We start from the raw sequence: 24,611 nt of genomic DNA, 5'->3' as shown, positions 1-24,611 counted from the left end.
TCCTCTTTGGGTTTTCAAAAATAAAACGTGTTTATTTTGTGTATGTATCTACATTGTATATTATATAGTTATATGTACTTATACGTTTTTATTTGTATTTTATACGTATTTATAAATTTATTTGTATTTATAATCTGTCCCTCCCATTGCCCCATTGAACAAATAACCACAGCGATAAAAGTAACAGTAATTCTCAGTGAAAAAGGTTGAGTTATATGGACAGAAGATGCAAGATGGACACATGCTGGTCTTCCCCTTTCCTGAATGTCCTTCTTCCATTTCAGAAAAGACCTGTGAAATTCACTGTCCATGCCATCGTTACGACGTCAGATTTGGAAATTGAACCCAAAGAAGTGGATTTTGGATACTGCACTATCTACGAAGCTGTTTATACCAAAATCACACTCATTAATAAATCTCTCCTCCCTCAGGAGTTTGGATTTATCAGTATCCCAAAGGTACCTCTCCATGGGAATTCCACTGCTGCCATCGCTGCTGTGACATCCCATGGTATTGGGTTGCCCCCATAGCTTAAACCATTCTCTCTCAGTGGCATCCAAAAGCTGCATCAGTATCTGTTGAGCTGGTGCTCCGCACCTAGTCCTCAGCTCCTACATAGGCACATGTGAGGGAATAATGCAATGTGTTTCAACCAGTCAAGAGCAAGAACTCTGTAACTTCTTTAAAGGAAACTTTAAAGGAAAACCCCAAGGATTATGATGTTCTGGTTCAATACTTTCTGGTTCAAATCTCAGTTTGCTACTGAACTACCCAGAGGACCTTGGACAAGTCATTTAATTTCTCTGTCCCCCAGTTCCCTCCTTTGGATTAAATGCCTCCCCAAGGTCCTCTGGGGTGACAGATATGCCTACCCCTATACCCCTCACACCCCACCCTATCCTCTGTCCAAGGTGGGTTCTGTTTAGGGCCAGGAGCAGGGGAGGGGGAAAGGCAAAGAGGGGAGGGCAGGAGGAATGGTAATTCCTTTCACTTGCTAACTATAACTTTTTATTTTCAAGTATGTGGAAATTCAGCCCAATGATGGGTTTGGAACTATCCTGCCTCTGCAGTCTCTGTTCCTCGATGTCATCTTTAAACCCAGCAAAGCCAAAGAATATAACTTCCAGCTGATTTGCATTTCCGATATTAACAGGTGAGGTGGTCACCCCTTTAGTGGAACCCTAGAATGTGGGGAGGTCCCTGAATGTATCCCTGGAGTCCTAAGAGGAGTTCTGTCTGACTGCCTGCACATGAGGTACCACCCTATTTTCACACTCTACTGTTTAAAATGGGCATGATCAATAGGGATAACCATTTGGCCTGTGACTAAAACATTAAGGCCTTCAGAGCCCTGGTGTCCAGTAGAGCCTATAAGGGGAAAAGAACTTCCTGGATTTTCTGAGTCTTGGTGGGAGTGAATGAACTATTTGCCTATGTCCAGTTGGGCTCCTTAGACAGCTCTCCATCTCCAACAAGAGAAATAGAGTATTGCCAATGACTGGTCATCATGTCCTCTAACCCAGGGAGCCTTTGAAATAGACTCTGTGTTTTAGATCCCATAGAAATGGGCAAGTCTCCATCCCAGCTGCCAAGTCAGCTGAAGAAAGGACAGTGACTAATGTTTCCTTCTTAGCAAAAAAACAAATACAGAGCTGGGTAAAAATGAATCTGGTGAGCAGGGAAGGCAATGCCCTTCTGACCCTCTTATTAATCCTTCATAAGTATCCCAAAAGTCCCTTGGTGCTCTTGTCCTATCTTGCTTGTTATAATACAGGGTTTGAGTCCTGAAATCCTGGTGTGCCAACAACATGGGGCATGTGTGCCAGGCTGAGAGCACAGTGTCTGAGAATTCAGAAATGCAAGACATTGCTAGCTTGGAAATAACCTTTGTTCCTTATTACTGCTATCTTCCTTTTCTTCTCTACCGAGAAAAAGCGATGTTTCTCTCCCCTCCTTACCTTGCTATTTGAGCTTTGTTCTCATTTGTAGGTGTAACGCATTTTTCTGTCCTCTCTGGTGATATTTCCATTAACTTTGCCCAAAGCTAGACCTGGTTTCATTCTGTGGTAGAATAGACCTGGGGTTCTGTGATTACCCGAGGAACCCAAGTTAGGAAAGCTAACTTGGAAATGGTCATTCAAGCATCCTGATTTCTAACTGTTGGCATTCCAGAGAATTTAAACTGTCATGCAAAGCGATTGGTGTCCACCCCCCTCTGGAGCTCTCTCACTACCGAATCAAGTTTGCGGCCACAGCTTTATTTGACATGTCAACAGTTACCTTGTATGTGATCAATTCCCATATAAATATGAATTCTCTGACTCACGCCGTGCCCCGCATTGGCACCGGGGAAATCGCACCTGTGGGACCCACATCTTTTGAGTTCCTTTTGCCAAACAATGCCCCCATCATGATCATACCTTCTGTGGGAACCGTGCTACCAGGAAAGGTGAGTGTGAACCCTAAAGAAGGAAAAGGGGGTCTCTTTAGCTTGGTCACAAGGGCCAACCTGTTTTTCATCCATTTACTCCCAAAAATCTCAAAAGAGAAGGGGAATAAATGGGATGGATGAATGAAGAATGACAAGTCCTTATTAAATGTGTTACTATTTGCAAAGTGCTAAAGATACAAAGCAAGCAATAGATTCAATCCCCACCCTGAAAGAGTTCAATTTTATAACGTTTTCATTTTATAAAGTGCAAAGTCCTTTACTTATAACCCTGGGAAGCAAACAGCATAGGATTAATCTTCCCACCTGACAGCTGAAAAAACTGAGATTCTGGAAGACTGGCCTCACCCAAGCTCATACAACTTATCATCTCTGAGGAGTCACTCAACCCCAGGTCTCCTGATTCCATGTCTAGCTTTCTGTCCATCTGGGACTTGTTTTTCCTAATTTTTTTTTTAAAGACATGATTTTTATGGAAGATTTTTAAGACTCACTTTTTATACTATTACATATGCTTTACCATATGTTTTTCCTAATTGTAAAAGGTATTTGTTGGTCTTACAGTCAATTTTCTTAGGTCAATAATAATCATACTTAATCAGTGTGATTATTATCCTCAAGAAACTGACAGAGGGGGAATAGAGGCATCTTTACAGCTCGTGCCACTGAGAGTTACTTTTATCCTGTTTGGCTGGATGAATCATCCCATCTCAAAATAGAAAAATATTAAAAATGTCCACAGGGCTCAATGCTCTTTTTTACAGTCGGGGGTCAGAAGACTGAGATGAACCTCTGATATTTCCATTCGTATTTTTATTTTAAAGAAGAAAAAATAGCTTTTCTTTCTTAAAGACTCTTCCTTTCTTGTGACTGCCCTCTGAGCACAGGCTTCTGTTGTTTCTACATTCTTTTCCAGAAATGCATGGTTGAAGTGATTTTCAAACCCGTGCTGTCAGAGACAACAATCAAAAAAGAAGTTGTGAAAATGAGGAACAGAAAACTTGCAGAAAGTCAGGTATGACAGCCAACAAAAACCTAAGCTGTAAAACCACATGATATAATACTCATGGGGAAGAAGGCCAGTCGCAAGTACTGAAAAATGAAAATTCCGAAAAGCTTTTGTGAAAAAACAAGACTTGCCCTGAGTCACATAGCTAGTACGTATCTGAGGCCAGGTTTGCACTCAGGGAGATGACTCTGCCTGACTCCAGGTTTAATCACTGTGCTGCCTAACATATATATATATATATATATATATATATATATATATATATATATATATATATATATATAGAGAGAGAGAGAGAGAGAGAGAGAGAGAGAGAGAGAGAGAGAGAGAGAGAGAGATAAAAATATATACACATATATATACATATACATATATACACACACATATATACATGTATATGCACACATATATGCATAATTATATATATAGAACATACACATACTAGTATACTAGTATATTATATATTAGCATATATTATTATTATTGTTCAGAATAATATATGAATATTTCACTGAAGGTAGGATCTTCACAGTCAGGAAATTCTCTCCAATGCTGCCACTAATGCTCAAATCTTCCATTTGTGATCACTTGCATATACATCTCTGGGAGCTCCTCGAGATCTGAGACTGTCTTTTGATTATTCTTGTAGGCACTTAATAAATGTTTATTGATTGACTAAATGAAAGTTCCTTGATGACAGGACATGTCCTGTTTGTTGCTATTTGTGTCTTCACTGCTTGGCAGAGTGTCTATAAATGTTCAATCTAAAGGAAGGAAGGGAGGAAGGAAGGAAGGAAGGAAGGAAGGAAGGAAGGAAGGAAGGAAGGAAGGAAGGAAGGAAGGAAGGAAGGAAGGAAGGAAGGAAGGAAGGAAGGAAGGAAGGAAGGAAGGAAGGAAGGAAAAGAAAAAGAAAACTGCTTGAATTAACTCAGAGTGTAATATCTGAATTAGGCACCAGGAGGCCCTCCACTAAAGCTGTTCTAAGTAGGTTCCAATATCCCACTGGCCACTAGGGGCACCCAGATCTTCAGCTCGGTTCACAGGCTGAGGCTGTTTGCTCTTTAAGCCGCTTTTGCTCCTTGTTCCCAGCTCTTTTCATCCCAGGATGAAATCAAATATTGGATCATAGACTCCCCGTCCTTACACTTTGCCTGTGCCCTCACTACTTTTCTTCTTCAATAGCTTCCTCAGGTTTCTTCCTTGGATACGCAGAGATTTAGGCAGAGCAGATGATCCTTGGGGCTTTATTTCATGAAGCAGAAAAGAGGCAAACTTGACCACTATCTGATAGAGGTGGTGCCATTGTGCAATGATCATTGACCTTGGAATCAGGAAAACACAAGTTCAAATCCAGTCCCAGACACTTCCTAGCCATGTGACCCTGCGCTTAACCCCTATTTGCCTCAGTGCCTCATCTACAAAATGGAGACACTCTGGAGAAGGAAAGGGCAAACCATTCCAATGTCCTTGCAAAGGAAATCCTATGGATAAATCCAAGAGGTCACTGAGAGTCGAACACAACTGAACATCATTCAGCGTCTCCCCTCCTATTTCCCTCCCTATTTCTAGGAGGATTTTTAGTATCTCCTATCTGATGTCCTTACACACACACACACACACACACACACACACACACACACACAGGAGGGTCTAAGGGGGCTAAAGGAAAGGTTCAAATTATCCACGACATCAATTACCCATTGGACATTTCTAATATTGGCTCTTCAAACTGTGTTGAAAACAGAAATCAATGAATGATGTTCAGTTCTGTCCATAATTGATGCCAGGATAATTTGAGGAAGGGAAAATCACTTTCATCTAAGGAAATAAGAGAAGGTTTCACAGGTTAAGGGGACATCTGAGCCCAGCCTTGAAGGAAGAGGAAGATTCTTAAACCCAGGGATGAAGAAGGAAGATATTTCAGAAATGAGCCATGTCCCATGGAAATGCAACAAGACTGCAGTCAAGTTTGCAGACTAGCTAGAAGTCCAGTTTTGCTTACATCAACATAATATTCAATATAATAAGGTTGGAAAGGTACCAGATTGTGGAAAGCCCTGAAAGCTAGACTGAGAATTTTTCTAGTTAAAGCTTTAGGCAATAGAGAGCCACTGAAAGTTTTATCTAAATCGACCAACAAGTATTTATTCAGTGTCTCCTGGGTGCCAGGCACTGGAAATAACAAAGAAAAAAATGGAAGTCCCTACCCTCAAGAAGGTTACTTTTAATAGGGTGAAACACATTATTTAAAATTGCAAAGTATGTACAAGTATATACAAAGCATACAGGTCAATACAAAGGAATTGAGAGGTGGGGGCACCAGCTGAATTTATAAATATACCTTTGCATTTCATTTAAAACATTAACTCTTATTTTCTGTGATTATATCAAGAAGCTTGGTGAAGGTAAAGATAACTCTTCCCCTCTCCTCTCCCCCCACCCCATACTCAGGAAGGAATGGCTGTATTCAGGCATGGGGCACAGCCAATGCAAAGGTACAGAGAGAGGAAATAGAATGTTGTTTGTGAGGTACAGAAAGAAGATCAGTTTGGCTTAAATATGAAGTGTATAAGTGGCAGTCATCTGTAATAAGCCTGGAAACGGAGAGCAGAGCCAGATGTCTGCCAGAAGAGCTTTTGATTCTAGAAGCAATGGAGAGAAGGAGACATATCTAGGAGATGTTGCAGGGGCAAAGCTGACAAGATTTCAAAATGAATTAGAGATTTGGGGCTGGGGAGAAGGAAGAATCAATGATCACTCCAAGTTTGGGAACTTGAGTGCTTAAAAAAAACAGTGGTATCCTTGGCAGAAAGGGAAAATGAGGAGCAGAGACAGGTTGGGAGGAGAGGGAGGAGAAAATGATGATTTCTGTTTTGAACACAAATTTGAAGAGCCAATATTAGAAATGTCCAATGGGTAATCGATACCGTGAGACTGTGGCTTGGAGAAAGCCTCAGGCTGAGTACTGAGATGGGAAGAGATGAGCCCATGCTACCATTTGCCCTCTTTGTTTGCAAATCCTGTGTAAATAATCACATACTTCAAAGGAATGGAATGGGAAGTGAGGAGGTTTCCCTCTACAGAAGATATTTCACACACAGTATCTGCCCTGAGCCTACTTAGTTTTGAAGGTCCTGATGGAATCAATGCTAAAAGGCACCATCTAGTTGCTGGAAACCAGGCCAGCTGTGACTGTATGTGACTCATCTTTGTACCTTGTTCAAGAGATAACAAATATCACTTGAGTAATTCTCATGAACAAGGGTAGGCTTGAGCAGGTTTCTTTCTTTGCATCTGGATTTCCAGTTAGGGTCACTTTAAGGAAAGGAGTTCCAAGGCTCCTTAGTAATCTAAGTGCTTCTGGGTGATGGATGACTTTTAAATGTGTGATTGCAATGAGACTTCTGGGTATGAATATTTAATGTCTTTGCAATTTAAAAGGTTAATTGATCATTGAATTTGTCAGCCTGAAACGAAACCGGCCCATCTGTGTCAGGACATTTCTGCATCTGGGCACTTTTTTTTTTTTGAGACAATCAGACCTAAGTGACTTGCCTAGGGTCACACAGCTAGAATTTGGGGTTATATTGAAAGTCGGGTCCTCCCGACTTGAGGGTCAATACTCTACCTAGCTGCCCTAGGGTTAGGGACTTTTGAGGGAACCTCTGGAAAGCTGCGGAACCTCTATGTTGACTGGTTCCATCTTTCTCTTCTGGGCTGCGGTAGCTTCCAACCTCCCCCTCTCAGTGCCTTGTCTTTTACCTTCAAAGCCTCTTTCCATCTATTCTTTAACTATGAACAGAATGCAGCTTGAAGAGGTGGGCTTTTCCTCATTGTCTTCTCTGCTCCTAGCCTCCAAAGGAATCATCTCCAAAGAAAGGGACAAAAATGTCGACTGTTTCTCTCAAGGCAGCAGTCAAGTGGCTTAAACCCCGCGCTTCTCACCGGAGGGAACGCCGCAGATCCGAGAAAATAAAGACGGAGTAAGTTCCCACATGGTGTCATTTCCATTTAACTCAACAGATGTTTATTCAACAGATGTTAGAGTCAGGCAATGCTCTGAGTTCTGTGGCGACAGATATAAAAATGAACCAACCGTTCCTTCCTTCTCGAATTGCAGTGAGAAAAGAGCATCGATGCCTCTTAGCGACCTAAGCGCTCCTGGGTGCCGGACACCCTTGTAATGTGTGATGACAATGACCCGTTCCCATTAGCTTAGCGGTGGAAGAAGAAAATCGAGCTCTTTCTACTAATAGGCTGTTAGTAATGCTTTAGTTTTTCATTCTTCGAGCTCTGAAATAGATAACCTTTCATCAAAGGTTGTCTATAAAATTCTCAGTTCATAGTATCCTAGGATTTCGAGTTGGAAGGGCCGGCAGAGGTTCGGAGGATATGAGATTTACAGCGGGATGGGATTTCAGAAACCACAGAATCCAACCTCCTCATTTTACACACGGGAAAAACTAAAGATCAGAAATGTTGAGTGACTCGCCCAGGTTCACCCTGCTAATAAGTGTCTGAGGTAGGATTTGAATCCAAGTGTCCCTGACTCCATATCCAGCACCCCACCCAAGGATATCAGAATGTTTTCTTCCATAGCAAACTCTACACTGGATAAAGAATGCTAAGGAAACTGAAGGACTCTGAAACTGAAAGAGTGCTTGAAGGAAGAGGGCAATGAAAATTTCCCTGGGAATATTGTAGTAGAATATTGTAGATCCAGGACTGGATTCCATTTACTCAACATCTACTGGTTTATCAGCGTCACACACCCTAAGAATGAATGACATCATACACTCATATGTCACCACTGACTTTCAGCTTCCGGTTGCCCAGTTGTTAAAGTGTACCCTTCCCACAGCTGAAAAAGGTTATATTAAAATGTACTGGAAATAGTTGGTGATGAAAGCCTGAAGCTCAGGAGAGATGTTAGAGCCAGATATATAGACCAAGGAACCATCTGCATTGAGATGATAGTTGTTATTTTATTGTCATTTTGTTATTAGTGTTATAATTTATTGATTTATTAACCCATTAAGCATGATCATATATTTCATATATGGTCCCCAAAAGGCAGTGTGAATCTTGGAGCCCAAAGGGAGCACAGGAGCCACATTACTGCTCTTTCTCTCTCTGACCCCTTCCATGGGCCAAGTCATTCATAAGGGAGACAAAGAGTGAAGTGACATTATATCCAGTTTTGGCCTCTGCAAAATCTTGGACTAAAAGGTTCAAAATGACTTTCTGGGAAAGCTTCTCCTCTTTATACTTGGGCTATTGAAAACTAAAAGTTACTGGTGATATGAGAAGACAATGTCTTGGGCTACTTCCCAAAGGAATCACCTGCCCTGAGAACCCCCTTATCTACATCCACATTGGCCAGGTCAACTGGTCATAGGTAGATGGCTTTTTGGGGATGTAACCCCTGCCATATTGCTTAGTCAGAACCTAATTAGTGATCAAAAAGAAAAGAGCCAGGATGGAGTCATCCCATTTCATTAAGAAGCTATAGCCAAGACAACCTAGCAAAGAGGACCTGAGTTTAAGAATAATCACTCAAGTGTAAATTCATCATGCCAGGACCCTTAAAGACATCCTAGACTCTTCCCTTTTCCCTCACCCTCCTCTATCCAAATCTTTTCATTTCTATTTCCATGGTATCTTTCTCACTGATCCTATTCTCTACTCAGTCAACCCTCTATTTCAACCCTTCGCCATCTCCCACCTGCTCTATAGTAGTAGCATAATTGTTCTTCAGTCTTCACTCTCTCCCCTATGCAATTCATGTTCTACACAGCTACCAAAATAAATCTTCCTCAGACCCAGTCGTGGCATTCCCCTACCCCAAAATTTCCGAAGACTCCCTATTGTAACTAGTGGACAATCTTCTAAATAGTCATCACAAACTAGTAGATTCCCCCCACCCCAAACAATTTGTGATAGAGTTGGTTGGACTATCATCCTGAACATAATAGACTCTCTTTTTTCCCACACCCCTCTCCTTACCTTTCTTCCCTCTACGATGATCATGAACTCCAGGAATGAGCATTAACAAAGGGAAGTCACAGCCTGTGTTCATTCCATTGTGTCATGAGCACCAGAGGCTGTAAAAATAAACCTGGTTCCAGTACAGATCACCCTGGGCCAACGACTCTGAATGCATGCGATTACGGGGTACAATCTGCCTTAAATACCTGAATTTGTTTGTTTTAGTTCGGAAGACTACCTGATTGCAAAAGCCGCCTTGACTAGGGGTTTCCAAGAAGAGTTTCGTAAATATGTCATACCATGCGTCATTGCCAGTGGAGATATTAAAGACAAGAAAGAAACAGCACCGATGAATTTCAGGTAGGAAATCCTGCCTATGCAGCACAGTGCCTAGTCATTCTTACAAACTGAAGGGATGCCAAGGAAAGGTTGAGGAGACTATTAGTAAACATGTGGAAAAAAACCCTAAATCTTTTCTAATTTTTCTTGTGCGGTCCATTGCTCCAAAGGTGGTCACGATAGCCCTGCTAATGTCCAAGAGACTTAATGGGGGAAGATCAACTGCCCATCAATCCTGGGCATAAGAAATTCTGTCCAAAGAGGGTTTGGTTTTCTGGGCTTCGTGAAACTGCTAGGATCCTGCTTCTCCTACCTTTAGCATCCTACCTCCAAATGGATTGATCCTAGATCCATGATCAGGGCTAATCTCAGACCACCCAGCAACCTGGGCTTCTAGGAGACTATCTAGGTGGCCCTTTGCCTTGGGGGTAAGAGTGAGGAGACAGCGACTCCAGTTCTGCTCCCAATGATTCTCACTTTTCCCATTAATTGGCATCTTCTTTCCATTCTAATCTCCCATCCCTTCCCCAAGCACACACTTCCAAGGCTTGTCTCCATTCCCCAGGGTCTAGCCCCTGATTTCTAATAGAAAACTTAATCGTAAGTGTGCTGTTTCTCCTCCTGAGTAAAGTTCTGTTCTCTCTCCCTCCCTCCCTCCCTCCCTCTCTCTCTCTCTCCCTCTCTCTGTCCCTCTCTCTCTCCCTCCCTCCCCCCCCCCTCTCTCTCCCTCTCTCTGTCCCTCTCTCTGTCCCTCTCTCTGTCCCTCCCTCCCTTCCTCTCTCTCTCTCTCTCTCTCTCTCTCTCTCTCTCTCTCTCTCTCTCTCTCTCTCTCTCTCTCTCTCCCCCTCTCCTCCCCCCCCCCCCCCAGTCCTTATAACACACTGTACCTGGAGTTATACTGTCCAACGGTGGCTCCCTCTATCGTGGTTGCTTCAGACAGCGGTAAAACTGTGTTCAACTTTGGAGATATTGCAGTGGGTAAGATCTGATGCTGCCCTCTCCCTTCCTTGTGACCTCCCCTTTCCCTCTCCCCACCCTCCCCAACCTGCACCGCCACCCAGCACATCATCTGCATTGACAGATTTATAGTCCCTCTTTGTGTCTAGCTTCACTAATCACTCCCAACTGCCAGACAGTGGGCACTTGGTAAATCTGTGGTGATCTGACTTGGCCCCCAGGTCCCATACTCCCCAGACCTCAGGGAGTGACCACAGTGTTGGATTTTTGCTTGTTTGTTTGTTTCAGGGCACAGAGGAATTAAAACAATCACGTTACAGAATGTCTGCCCAGAATACCTGGACGTATCCTTCCGCAGAACTCCTGCTTAGGTGTTCCCAACACAGTCCAGCAACTGAACTGCCTGCTTTATCTGTTTAAGGAAGGGATTTCACATCAGGCTTTTTGGGGAGTAGGTTCAAACCCTTCCTCTGCCATTTAGCTACCCCTGTGACTGGGGACGTCTCCCAGCTTCTCCTCATCTGTTTTCTCCCCTGCCAAGTTGAGGGAGTTGGAGGAACTATCACTAAGGCCACCTCCTGCTCTAAGTCTAGATTCCTGTGATTTTCCTTTCCTTGGCTGTGAATTTATTTTTCTTCTAAAGCATTAAACCACAAAAAACCTGTGGACCTGTTAGAAGTTGGAGGTGTCCACGATTTACTGTTTCATCCTTGGGCTAAGGCCCTTATGGTACTAGGCTGTGGCAGTAAAGTGGATAGAGAGCTGGCCCTGGAGTCAGGAAGACCTGAGTTCAAATCCATCCTCAGTTACTTACTAGCTGTGGGATCCTAAGCAAGTCACTTAACCTCTGTCTGCCTCAATTTCCCCAGCTGTAAAATGAGGATGATAATAGCACCTACCTCTAAGGGTGAAATAATATTTGTTTAGTTTTTATTTAGTGCTTAGAACAGTAATTGGCACATAGTAGGCCCTGTATAAATGCTTATCCCTGCCCTCAGTTTCCTCATCTGTAAAATGCAATGACCACGCCTACCTCTCAGGGTCGTAGTGAGGAACATGTTAGATAGTATTTGTAAAAAGTGTTTAGAACAGTAGTAGGCACTACTATATAAATGTTTGTTCTCTCCCCCGTCCCATCTGAAAAAGGGGACAATGGTAGCACCCACCTCCCAGAGCTGTGGTAGAGATCAAGTGAAACAACATGTGAAGTGCTTCATGAACCTCAAAGCCCTATGGGAATGCTGGCTGCTAGCCGCCGCCTCTTCATCATCATCATTACTATAATTATAATTATTTTTATTATTATGTCTCCTTGACTGGTCTCTCCCCAGCTGGAGTTTTCAATACTGAATCCCTATGGCCCCTTTATACTGCTATGTCCTTGTCGTGGGCTCCAGTCTAATGAAAGCAAAGACATTGGCGTATCATTCTCTCCCAGAGAGAGTAACACGGTAAGGTCTTGTGGTCAAGGGACAAAATTTTTTTGTCCATATTCACATAAAGTCTCAGCCAGCACTCATGTTTCACTCAGAAATAAAAAGAAAGATCAGATGATGAGACAGCTGCCCCTTTGGTGGGGAAGAGGACAGTCCCATTTTGCTGGAAGATTGCAGAATCTGGTCCTCTTTCAGGGAGATAAGTAAATGCTTGATGAATTCATGCTGTGACCTTTTGATTGGTACTGACCTCTAAAAACTCCATGCTCCTGCTGCCAGAGGAGATGTATGGGCCAGCCCAGCAAGCAAAGGAAGGTTTTGTCAAAATCCTAGAAACTAGAGAAAATAGATAGGCTTACAAGAAGTAGACTGAGTTTCCTCTCATTACATATCCACTCCTCAAGTTGGATTTTCATGGAAAAATCTCTTCTTGTATGGCCCCAGGTCGCTTTCACTAAGCTTCTGCCCCTACAGATGGGGACCTGGACCTAGGGCTGACGATTGAGCCCTTGTCAGAATAGTAGTGGCCTGAGGACGTTGTTGGTCTGTGTGACCTCTCCTTCCCCTCTTTCCTCCCCTAAGGAATATGCTATGGATTTATTAGCACTCGTGGCTTACCATTGAACTGCTCTCACCCCTCTGGGTGATGTTACCCTGTTGCATGTAGCCTGGGCACTCTGTCTCCGTGGACCAGATTCCTATTGCATGTCAAATGAGAGAGTTGGGTTGAATGAACTCAGAGAGTGCTCCCAGAACTGACTTTATATTATTCAATGAGTGAAAAGAATTCAAGAGAAGCCATTTTTTTTAAACTTTCATTATATTTATTTTCATTTCAAACGTAAGATTCCTAAATTTAAAACCGGAAGCAATCTTAGCTCTCACCTAAGCCAATGCCTTCCTTCCGCTCTGCACATACCTTCTCTGACTGCTAATATCCCTCCACCCTTTGTTTAGTTCTTGGAAACCCTGGATATCATGACAAAGAAAGGGACCCTCACCCTGACCATGGTGGGCAAAGGGGTGGCTTCCACAATTACCTGCTCCATCGAAGGAAATGTCCTGAATATGGGATACGTTATTGCTGGAGAAACAGCCACAACGACGTTTAAAGTAAGTTAATTGTTGCTCGATTATTTTCAATTCCCTCTAAATTGTAAGCCTCTTTAGGGTCAGTTATAGTCCTATTTGTCTATCTAAGTCTTCAGAAGATGCCAGCCACCAAATCTAAGCATTTATTGGTCCTGTCCTCAGAACTTGGACTCATCCCTATGCCCAGTTTGTAAGGTCTACTGTATCCAAAAAAAGAAAAGTAAGAGTAGTCTTCAGTATTCTCAAGAATTTACACTCTAAACCCAGGATTCTTAGTGGTTTTGGGAGGGGTCACGGACCCCTTGGACAGTCTAGTGAAACTTGTGGATCCCATCACAGAATAATTTTTCAAATGCATAAAATATATGGGTTTCAAAGGAAGTCAATTATATTGAAATATAGTGATATATTTATATGTATATATATATATACATATATATATATACATATATATATATATACATATATATATATATTTTAAAAGGTCATGCACCTCACATGAGATGATCCAATCACTGTTTTAGAGCAAAAAGACAGAAAGCTATATAAGATGACCAGAGAGTAGCCAAGATGGTAAAATAAAAATTAAGAAAAAAAAAAAAGCCGGTGCTGGAGTGTTGGGTTTCATGCTGTCCACATTTGTTAGAGAGAGGAGCTTAGGAGAAGATGAACCCGACTTCTGCTGTCTGGGATCTTTCATTGGTGCCTGGAAATGCCAACCTCTTCTTTGCCACCTTTCCATCCCTCAAGATCTAGCTGTCTCACCTCTGCCAGGAAGCCTTCTCTGATAAACAAATGAAAAGTATTTATTAAGCTTTCTTTTAAGTTTGTATTTGCTAATACATACAATACAAATAGAAGAAAAAACAAATTATTCTTACTTTCCATGAGTTTCCAATCTAATTGGAGAAGACAATACATAGAGGAGAGATGGCCCTCAGGACAGTCAGCATGACCGGGCACAGAAGGCCTAATGTTCAGAACCAGGGTGGCTGGCTGGGCCCAGAGGTCCTTAAGGTGCATAGCCAGGTCAGATCACAGTCTTTGTGGGTCTGGAGGAGGTCATGGCAGAATGGATGCTAAGGGCTGGTAGTCTTCTATCTTATCAGAAGGGAGAGGTAGCTGATCACTCCCAGCTCATCCAAATGGTGGGTTCCACCATATTGCTTTTTTCATAGTGGGGAGTGGGGAGGGAAAGCAAATTTATTCCTTCTCTACATCTTTTATTTTAGTGCCCTTTAATTTTGGTACTTGGTGATCCATAAAACAAGCAATTCAATTCAACAAACAATTCAGGTCACTGAGTATTTGAATATCTAAACACAAAAAGGAAAGTCCATGGCCTCAAGAGGGAAAGACATGCACACGACACACACACACACACACACACACACATATGTACATATACATATGCACAACTCAAGGTAATTTAAACAAAGAAAGACCATTAGTAACTGGAAGATCCAAGAAGACTTTCCTTAGAGGATTGTCCCTGAGCAGAGCTTCAAAGAAAGCTAAAGATTCTCACAGGCAAAGGAGAGGAGAGGGCAGGAGTTCACAAGATAAAAGGAAGCTTGAATGAATACACAGAACCAGGAGATGGAATTTCAAATTCAGGAATTAACAGGTCAGTCAATTTGGCTGGAATATAGGAGTATTGAACATGGACAGACTGGGAAAGGGGAAAAAAAGGGCAGAGCCAGGTTGGGTCGTGCCTTCAGTGCTAGTTTGATTTACACTGCATCCAAGGGGAAATCAGGAGCCATTGAAGATTTTTGAGATTGGGAGTGACATGGTCAGACACATACCTTAAACAAATTATTTTGGCAACTGTATGGGATAACTAGGTGGTACCATAGTGCACAGAGTGCCAGGCCTGGAGTCAGAAAAACTCATCTTCCTGACTTCAATTAAATCTGGCCTCAGACATTTCCTAGCTGTGTGACCCTGGGCAAGACATTTAACCTTATTTGTCTGTTTCCTCATCTGTAAAATAAGTTGGAGAAGGAAATAGCAAACTGCTCCAGTATCTCTATCATGAAAACCTCAAATGGGGTCATGAAAAGTCAGAAACAACTGAAAAAATGTCTAAAGAACAACATAAGGAAGAAATGTCATGGGAATTGACTAGAAACAGAAATCAGTTAGGAGTCTATTCCAATAGTCCAGGCAAGGACTTAGAAGGTTCTGGATTAGGATGGTAGTCATGTCAGGGAAGAGAAGAGAAGGGGTTTGTGACTTGTGGAGATGGTATCAGCAGAATATGACAACTGGCAACTAGATATATGAAGGAAGGGAGAGTCAAGGCTGATTGTTGTACACTTGGTGCCTGCAACAGGAAAAGAGAGGCTTGGAGAAGGGTCAAGTATATGGAAAATGATGAATTCCCACTTTGGATGGGTTGGGTTTGCAATGCTGACATTTTTAATGGTAAATCTCATTGGAGATTCAGGACTAGAGTTCAGGATAAATAGATACATAGGTAGGTAGATAGATGGATGGATGAATAGACAGACAGACAGTTAGACAGACAGATAGACAGACAGACAGACAGACAGACAGACAGACAGACAGATAGATAGATAGATAGATAGATAGATAGATAGATAGATAGATAGATAGATAGACAGACAGACAGACAGACGGATAGATGGGTAGATAAATAGATGGATACGTGGATGGGTGGATGGATGAATATTGAGATAGATATATAGATATAGGGATAGGTGGACGATAGGGGTAGGTGAATGGCTGGGTAGATGAATGGATGGATAGATAGATAAGAAGATAAGCAGATAGAGATGGAGAGAGAGATGGATAGAAAGGTTAGAGATAGAGATTCATACATACATCATACATATATACATTCATAGAGTTTGGGAGTCATCTGTATAGAAATAGTAAGAGCAGATGAGATCACCAAGGAAGGAGGAGATGCAGTAACTGTGTGAAACTTATGAACTGTTTCATGCATATAAATGTGTCCCCTCTATTAGCCTGTAAGCACCCCAAAGGTAGGTATGTTATACACACATTTCGTGCTCACTCAGTGTTTAAATGAACAATGCTGGCAGTGGTCCTCCCAGAGAGAGCTCTAGCCCAGTGTTTTAGGCTGAAGTATTTTATTTTCTAGCATAAACATGACCTTGCAGCATGGAACTGGCCCAGCTAGATTTTCGATCTGTAGATATATAGTTGCTTTGATGGAAGGGAAGGAGAATCCAGATGGTGGGAAAAGTAATAAGACTGAAATATTTTTAGATGATAGTCTATCCAAGAATGCATGGCATCAGATATAACTGGCACAGCAGCTTTACTCTGCTAAAAAAAAAATAAAACCCTCAGAATGTTTTAATCATTCACAAATGTCACCTAGACATCGCACCCCGCCCCCCCGCACCCCCCCCCCCCAGTCTCCTGCTTCTCCATGGGACCAGCCAGAGGAAGAGGGATTCTCTCAGTAGTTCCTTCTGCCCTGAGAGTCATTTAGAGATGATGGATGACTTTCCTGGGGGCTTCTGTCTTGCTGTGTGACCCAAGCACATGGAGGAATTTAGTCTAATTTCTGCTTTCTTGAAGCTTCATAACAGCTCGACACTCCCAATCAAATATGCCATCTTTCTGGAGAGCCTCTCCCTGATGAGAAATAAGGAACAGCTGCAGATGCCGGGTTTTGTCAATAACTCAGAAAGAAGGACCACGATCATTGGTAAATATTGATTCAAGCAATACCTCCAGAAGCACCACCCCCATACCCCATCTCTTTAAGAACCTGTTGCTTCCAGAAAGGAAAAGTTTGGACCAATTTGGAAATCCTGCCTGGGAAGGCAACGAGGGTAGGAATGGGGTGGAAATGAGCCCTAGATTAGGGAGAGTCAGCAAATCTGAGTCCTAGTCCAGATCCTGATGGGACATATAATCTTAGGCAAATCCATTCCCTTTTGGCGATTGTTTCTTCTTTGGGAAAGAAAAGGGTTGGACTACCTGATTTCTAGGGCTCCTTCCATCTTTGTTCTGAGACAGCCTATTCTAATCTAGTCTAGTCTCTTCTAGTATAGTGTAGTCTACCTAGTGTAATCTAAGTCTAGTCTAGTCTAGTGGAGAGAGCCCTAGAGTTAGTTACCATCTAGGGGATCTTGGTTCAAATCTACCACTTGCTACCTGCAAGATCTTGGGTGAAACACGTGAGCTCTCTAGGATTCAGCTGCTCCCTCTGAAAAATGAAAAGGGATTGGACTGGATGCCCTCCAAGGACTCCTCTATTTCTAAAGGTAAAATCCTATGAGATGTAAAGTTTAAAGCTGGGCGGGAATTGCTTCTCCCTATTACAGTTTTATTGTGATGAGAGATGAATCAATCCATTGGATTCCCTGAGAACAAAAGTAGACTCTCCAATCATGTTCTTCCGTGGAACTGGAAATAGGTCACAAATGGACCTAGCCATCATGGTTGATAAACTGCGAGCAGAAATCCCAAGATGCAAGTTTCAGGGGGGAAACCAATCATGATATCGAAGAAGAAAGGAAAAATGGCATTCCCTCTGAGCAGATTTTCGTGTGGGCGCTGTGATGTGATCCCCCTGTCCCTGTCCCTGTCTCTGCAGGCACCCAGAACTACAACGGCCACAGTGTGTTCAGCATCTCCCCAGTAGATGGAGTCATCGAGCCAGGGAAGACTCAGGACTTCACCCTGACCTTCAGTCCGGACCATGAGAGCCTATACTTTTCTGACAGGATGCAGGTGGTACTGTTCAATAAGGTACAATGCCCAGCAGCCTCAGCGGCAGCTCTTATTTCCTTAATGGCTTCTCTAGTACAGCAAGGGTCGGTGTCCCCTACTGGCCCCACTGGCCCCGACTTACCCAGGGAGGGGAGGGGAAAGATAGAGAGCCAAACATTTGGCCTCAGTCTTGTTGGTTTAAACTCAATTAGCCAGGGCACCAGGGCCTGCTTGAGGTTGAGCATCTGAGGCTCTGGCACCCAGCTGGCACTGTTCAGTCTTGCCTGGTGTGATGACAATCATCATACCTGGCTCACAGGCAGCTAAGAAAGTGGAAACAATGTGCCAAAGTAAAGCAGTATTCGTGGGCTTCCTCCTCACTCACATGGGTAGTAAAGCAGGCTCCTCCATAGGGGCTTTTTCTTTGCTTACTGGGTTGGTGACTTGGTCACTTGGTCACTGGGTCAGTCAGATCATGTGGTTAATTGCAACTAATTAGTGCCACAGACAGAGCACTTTAGGTGGGGGCACGAAGAGTTGAGCTTGAATGCTATTTCAGGTGCCTTCAGGTTAGTCATTCTCTCAGTCTCAACTTCCTCAGCTGTAAAATGGGGCTTACATAGTCCCTACTTTACAGGGCTGCCATGAGAACCAAATGAGATTTCATATTCATGTGCTTTGCAAACCTCTAATGTTAAAGAAGGGCTGGCAATAGTGTGGACCCTTGGGAGCAGGCCCTTGGACTAACTGTTTGCCTAGACTCCAAAGGGTCCCATCCACCAAGAGTAAGGACCCAAGCAAACACTCCAACCCCTGGGACTGGGGCTAAGGAAAGGCACGACTGGAGGGTCCCAAACATCCTTTTTTGACCTTCCTCCTCCTCTTCCCCTTCCCCAATAGGGAAACAACCTCACCTGGATTTTGGGACCCTGCACACGCCCCATCACTTAGCACCCACCCCCAGAAACCACAGGGCAGCAGCGCCATCTTCTGGACCTTTGTGAATGCTGTGGGAAAAGAGGGGAACTTCTTTCCTAGCAGCACCCTGAATTCTGCCCTGACTTTTGCTCTTTTGCATTTGTATTATGTCCCTGGTTCCCCTTCTCTCCCCCTTCTTCCCATCTCTTAGATCCACTGCCCTTGGTTTACCTTTGCTCCACTACCCACTGGTGCCTCTGAGAGTTTCCTTGTTGATTCTCTGCACTGCCCCCCCAGGCCCTACTTTCTTTGGGGGCACACATAGTGGCCAGACTGCTTTTCCATAGGCCCCATCAGGAGAATATGGTCCATGAATATCTGCTCCCCACCATGGGCCAGGGCTGGAACTCTCCCAGAGGAGTTGCCCTGCCCTGCCAGGTGCTGCTCATGTGGGCTGGGGCAGCTTTTCACTGACAGCCATGAACCCTTTGAGTGAGGAGAGTGGGATGGTTGAGAAAGCTGGGGGCACGCCAGTGACAGGGGCCATCCACGGCCCTTAATCTTGTCTCAGAGAATTTCCCATCAGATCCTCTTGAAAGGGGCTGCAAGAGAACACATGATGTTTGTGGAAGGAGGAGACCCTCTGGATGTGACTGTGGAGTCCCTGGCTGTTATCAATTCTGTGAGTGAGGTCGACCGAAGGGAAGGTAAGCCCTGGAGCAGAGCAGCTGTTGACAGTGATTGAGCCCCAGCCTGAATCTCTGCTCCAATCCAGGCCCAGGCTCAGGGAAGGCTGGCTGCCCTTTGGGCTCTGAAAACCCAGGGAGGATGCACCCTTTGGACTCTGTCCTTCCCCCCTCCCTATACTGCTCCCACTTCTGCCCAGCCTGCCCCAGGCCCTTGGGCTCAGGGTCACATTTTGCCAGAGCTCATCCCCCACTCTGCCAGTAGCAGGAAATAATGTGCTCTGATAAACACTTCTAAACCACCAAGGTGGCCTCAGGTTTCCTTCTCTCTGGCTCCCTGCCCTCTGCCAAACCTTGGAAGGTTTCCCAGCCCCTTTCCCAGACTTCTGATTTAGGGAGAAGAAAGGGGCTGGGGGAAAGAATCTTGCTCAGTCGACCCTGCTATAACCATCCTCCTTCCTCACTGCCCAAGCCCACCTCTCCAGTAGGCATGGAGTAAGGTAGCCCTCCATACACCTGGTTTAAGGAGAGCTCAGGTGACCAGACCATTCTATCCCCATCTAGATGCAGAAGAGATGAAGGCAATTATCCTGACCCTTGAGTATATCCAGATGGATTCTGCATCCACCCCTGCCACCCGTGAACTACAAATAGGATGCATCCGAACCTCCCAGCCTACGCAGAAAAAGGTAGTGTGCCCACCCCAGAGCTCCATGGCAGCCCAGGGTCACCTTCCCCAACCAGGCCTTTCCAGAAAGTACAAGATTTCATGAAGCGACAAGTTACCACCGAGTAAATTCAGGGGTGTCCTGGATTCTATCCTCCATACCCAAGAACAGTCTGGTGATACTCACAGACCCATTGTCAGATTGTGTTGCCTATATTCATAATTGACGTCATTTTAGGTGAGGGAAAATACAGATGCCCCCTTTTCCCCATCCAGGTTCACAGACCCCAATTAAGATCCCCTGTTCTACAGATTTTCCCCCAAACTGCACACAGGCTTTGGACAAAGGAGGCCTACACACACACACACACACACACACACACACACACACACACACACACACACACACACACACACAGGAGAGCACAGCTGTGATGCTCCACACTTGGTCCCTCATCCCTTAAGAAGAAGAAAGGACGTGCCCCCAATCCCAGAGCAGGACTTCTGTCCTCACCCTGGGCCTCGCTGCCCCATTCTCCTTGCATTCAGCTCAGGTACAGCCTCTGTGAGACCTTCCCAGATAACCCATCCCTATGTCAGTGCTCCCTCCTCTGTGTCAGTGCTCCCTCCCAAGTCAGCACTCCCTCCCCCATGGCAATGCTCCCTTCCCCTCCTCCATTCCTGGAGCCCTTGGTTTGGCCCTCACTCCCTGCCCTGTACCTGTGTTTTCCTGCTGTCTCACTCTGGTAGAACAGAAGCCTTCAGAAGGCAGCGACTGTCATGGGTTTTGATCTCATATCTCCAGATACAATGCAGGTGCTTAGTAATTACGGATTGAACAAAGCTGGTTGCACCCATGGAAACCCCTGAACATAAAAGCCTGGGAAGAGGAAGGAGCTACAGAGAACAGATGGGGGGTGGGGCTCCGGGGGGCTGCATTGACTTTTGGGCCCAAGTGAGACACACTGCACATACCCTCCAAGGAAAAAATGCCTATGTCCAGGGTCTGAGCCCCCATCCCAGAACCACAGGAGGAGCCATAGTGCTCCCCTGGGGATGAGGGGCAAGCATCTACCCCTGGGATGAGTGAAGCAAGGATGGGAAGAGAAAAAGAGGAGAGAATGGAGCAGGAGGAAAAGAGGGAAGGAGAGGTGGAGACAGTGGGAGACAAAGCCATTTCCTAGGCACAGGAGCTTTCCCTTGCTTTCGCAGAGCATTGAATTCAACCTGGACAACATCCACCTCCTTCAGCACAAAGGCTTCACGGTGGAGCCCTTCAGAGGCATCGTGGAGCGTGGCCAGACCAAGACCATCAACGTGTCCTGGGTGCCTACGGCTGACTTTGATGTATGTGGCTGTAGTCTTTGTCTAACCTGCTGCCAAGGCTGGGCTACTTTCATTCCTGAGCGCGTTGTACCCAGAAGGGTTTTCTATATTTATCTATGAGCCAGTAGGAGCAGCTCCTCTCCTTTCCTTCCCTCCTCCCCTCCCCTCCACTTTTCTTTTCTACTTCTTTTCCCTCCATTCCCCACTCCCCCCTTCCTCTCTCCTCCTTTCACCTTCTTTCTTCTCTCCCCTCCCCATCTCTCCCTTCTCCTCCCATTGTCCTCCTGTCCTCCATTCACCTCCCCTTTTTTCCTCCCCCTTTTCTCTTTTCCTCCCCTCCTCTCCTCCCTTCACTTCTTTCTCCTCTCCTCCCCCTCCCCTTTTTCTCCCTACTAGAAGCCAGACTTGCCTGGTTGGTTTTTTTTAAACCTATGTCCCATTTGAACTCAGTTCAGAATTAAAACACAGCTCCCCTTTTAGACACAAAGGACCCAAGTAACAGATCCAGAAGGTCAGGCCGAATAGGGTGGTCATTGTACAGAGAACTGATGCCAGGGGCTCTCAGCCTGGACTCTGGTTGTGAAACGCCATGTTTACGGAGCATCTGGTCTATACCCAGAGTGCCCTGCTCTGACTCCCAGGTTCAGGCAATAGAATAATTCACTATATTGCATAAGGCCAAGAAAAAAATCCTATAACCACACAGTACAGGCTGAACCAGCTGAAAGGGAAATCCCCAAGGAAGTGTAATGGTGTGAAAAGGACCGGCCAAGTCCTAGTTTCGCTACTTACCTCCTATGTGACCTGGGCCTCAGATTCCTAATCTGTAAAATGAGACGGTTGGAATCATTGGCCTTCAAGGTCCCTTTTAGCTCTAGAACTAATTATGATGAGGAAGAGGATGTTACAGCAAACAATTCACATTCCTCTACTGCTTTAAGGTTCTGAAAACACTTTTCTCACTGCTACCCCATGAGGATGATCAATCATTCGAGAATTTTAAATCCCTATTTTTCAGATAAGGAAACTGGGCTCAAGTTAAGTTAGGTTAACTGACGCTTACAGCTAATAAAGTGTCCAAATTAACATATAAATCCCAAAACATAGATGATAGGCTTAGGGGGCAGAGTGGGGCAAGGTCAGTGCTGGCATCAGATTAGCCTTCCTAATTCTGTTTGTCAAACTGCTGGTACCTGAGCACACCCCATAGCAGGGGAGACATCCTCTCAGCCAGTCCATGAGGACCTAATTAAAGATTGAGGGTGATTTGTCCTGCTTTGGAGATGCTCTCATACCCCAAATGGAAACCCACAGCACAAATGGAGGCCAGATTCTGATTCCAACATGGCAGAACCCAAGTCCCTTTGGAGAAGAGGACTGGGGAAGGGACAGAAGGAGGGGTAGGGGACAGGGGAAGGGACACAGGTTTAAACAGAAACAACCACCACCACCTAGAATTTGGCTCTTCTTATGTATAGGGCTGAAGCTGTTTTCTTCCATGGCACTTCCTGTCCTGTTCTACTACCACCCCTAATCTAAATTCTAAATTCTAAGATCTCCCTTATTGAAAGAATGCTCTATGGTCTCTCCAGTCCAGGCTGTTGCATCTCTCAGAGCCAAAGCCTAAACTTAGTTGTTTAACTTAGTTAATGCCTTCGTTGCAGCCTGATCAGCCACTGGTGGTCACCACCTTCCTGATGCTCCGGGGAGATGTGAAGGAGATCTACAGGCTCGTCTTCATTGCCCATGTGGTATCAGAGTGGATTCTGGGCGACTCACTCAAATAGGAATGTAGGTGCAGATGCCCTGATGATTCCCCCACAAAGGTCATTGGCGTCCATTGGCAATGGATAAGGACCCTTCCTCAGCCAGGAGTGAGCCTGGAGGAACACTGGACCTGCCCTTGGTAGACTTAATCACTACTGAGATTCCTCCTGTAATTAGCTCTGGTGACAAATGTAGCCTTCGATGCCAACAATAGAACATCGTCCCCAGATCAGGAGCTGTGGTCCAGAAAAAGCAGTTCTCTCCAGCCCCACCATTACTTTCCCTCAGGGGCTTTTGCCCTGAGATCAGAGCCTCTGTTAAAAATAATAATAAAATGGCCACATATACTCTGACGACTCAACATGTCCTTCTGTACTGGAGCTTTGGAAAGCATCAAGGGGAGGGAGTGCCCAGGCACCAAGATGTTGAGATGGTATCTGACTTTCTGACAGGCTTTCTGGAAGTTTGGGCTTGGTAGGGTGAATGGATGATGTCCACTGAGCAGACCCCTCCTGAACTGCCCCAACCATTGCCCATCTTTCCAAAAGAGGCAGCCTCAGGGAAACCCCAGAGCTGCCCTCTCGATAGACCAGGAAGACCAACTGTACCCACTGGGAACCGCAGTAGCTCCATAGAAGCACGCACCCAGAGAACAGGGAAACAGGGTCTAAAACCCCAACGGGACCTACCTCTCCAGCCCCTAAGCTAAGCATGACTGATTAGACAGGATGTTAAAGGAGAAATGGGGCACTAGGTCACTGCTGTATCTGAAGTCAGAAAGACCTGAATTCAGTCTCAGATACTAGTGGGCAAGTCACTTCACCCTGTTTGCCTCAGTTTTCTCATCTGTAAAATGAACTTGAGAAGAAAATGGACAACTACTTCAGTATCTTTGCCAAGAAAATCCCAAAGAGCCAGATATGACTGAAAAGTGACTGAACAAGGAGGGAAAATTGAGAGATGAGAACTCAGGCTTAATTAAACAAGCAGCAAGCATTTAAATAAGCACTCAAACCCAACCTGCACTCAGCTGTCAAAATAAACACAAGTCTGACTGGGTCACATACACCTCTACTCAAGAAACTGCAACGGCTCCCAATCACCCCCAGCACCAAATCAAAAATGCTCTGACTTGGAAAGCTCTCCACAGCCTAGCCACTTGTTCTTCTCCTGAACCTGGCTTTTTTCTGGCTGGCCTCCAGGCCTGGAATTTTCTCCCTCCTCCTCTATCTTGGTGCCTTTCCTCTGAGAGGCCTCC

General features: G+C 44.7%; 1 protein-coding gene and 1 long non-coding RNA gene across 3 annotated transcripts in view; one reads left to right on the top strand and one right to left on the bottom strand.

Annotated features, from left to right (window-relative positions):
* CFAP74 (cilia and flagella associated protein 74) overlaps positions 1-23,706 on the top strand; it is a 118,660-nt gene extending 94,954 nt beyond the window's left edge. For both annotated transcript variants that reach the window (XM_072608567.1, XM_072608566.1), the window contains 16 exons: positions 285-458; positions 1,020-1,153; positions 2,173-2,449; positions 3,366-3,464; positions 7,311-7,441; positions 9,672-9,806; positions 10,654-10,763; positions 11,031-11,086; positions 12,074-12,193; positions 13,136-13,291; positions 16,850-16,979; positions 17,874-18,028; positions 19,479-19,614; positions 20,158-20,282; positions 21,473-21,607; positions 23,251-23,706. In XM_072608567.1, the coding sequence (XP_072464668.1) occupies positions 285-458; positions 1,020-1,153; positions 2,173-2,449; positions 3,366-3,464; positions 7,311-7,441; positions 9,672-9,806; positions 10,654-10,763; positions 11,031-11,086; positions 12,074-12,193; positions 13,136-13,291; positions 16,850-16,979; positions 17,874-18,028; positions 19,479-19,614; positions 20,158-20,282; positions 21,473-21,607; positions 23,251-23,373 (2,196 nt within the window). In that variant the 3' untranslated portion in view covers positions 23,374-23,706. The remainder of the gene's footprint in view (positions 1-284; positions 459-1,019; positions 1,154-2,172; positions 2,450-3,365; positions 3,465-7,310; positions 7,442-9,671; positions 9,807-10,653; positions 10,764-11,030; positions 11,087-12,073; positions 12,194-13,135; positions 13,292-16,849; positions 16,980-17,873; positions 18,029-19,478; positions 19,615-20,157; positions 20,283-21,472; positions 21,608-23,250) is intronic.
* On the bottom strand, positions 452-10,760 carry LOC140504048 (uncharacterized). The gene is made up of 4 exons (XR_011966947.1): positions 10,673-10,760; positions 9,465-9,562; positions 2,281-2,462; positions 452-611 (listed from the first exon to the last, which is right to left on the bottom strand). It is a non-coding gene; the product is annotated as an uncharacterized lncRNA (long non-coding RNA).
* Positions 23,707-24,611: the final 905 nt, after the last annotated feature.

The sequence above is a fragment of the Notamacropus eugenii genome, chromosome 5 (genome assembly GCF_028372415.1).
Source record: "Notamacropus eugenii isolate mMacEug1 chromosome 5, mMacEug1.pri_v2, whole genome shotgun sequence".
Lineage (NCBI taxonomy): Eukaryota > Metazoa > Chordata > Mammalia > Diprotodontia > Macropodidae > Notamacropus > Notamacropus eugenii.
This window is presented reverse-complemented; position numbering and strand designations above follow the sequence as displayed.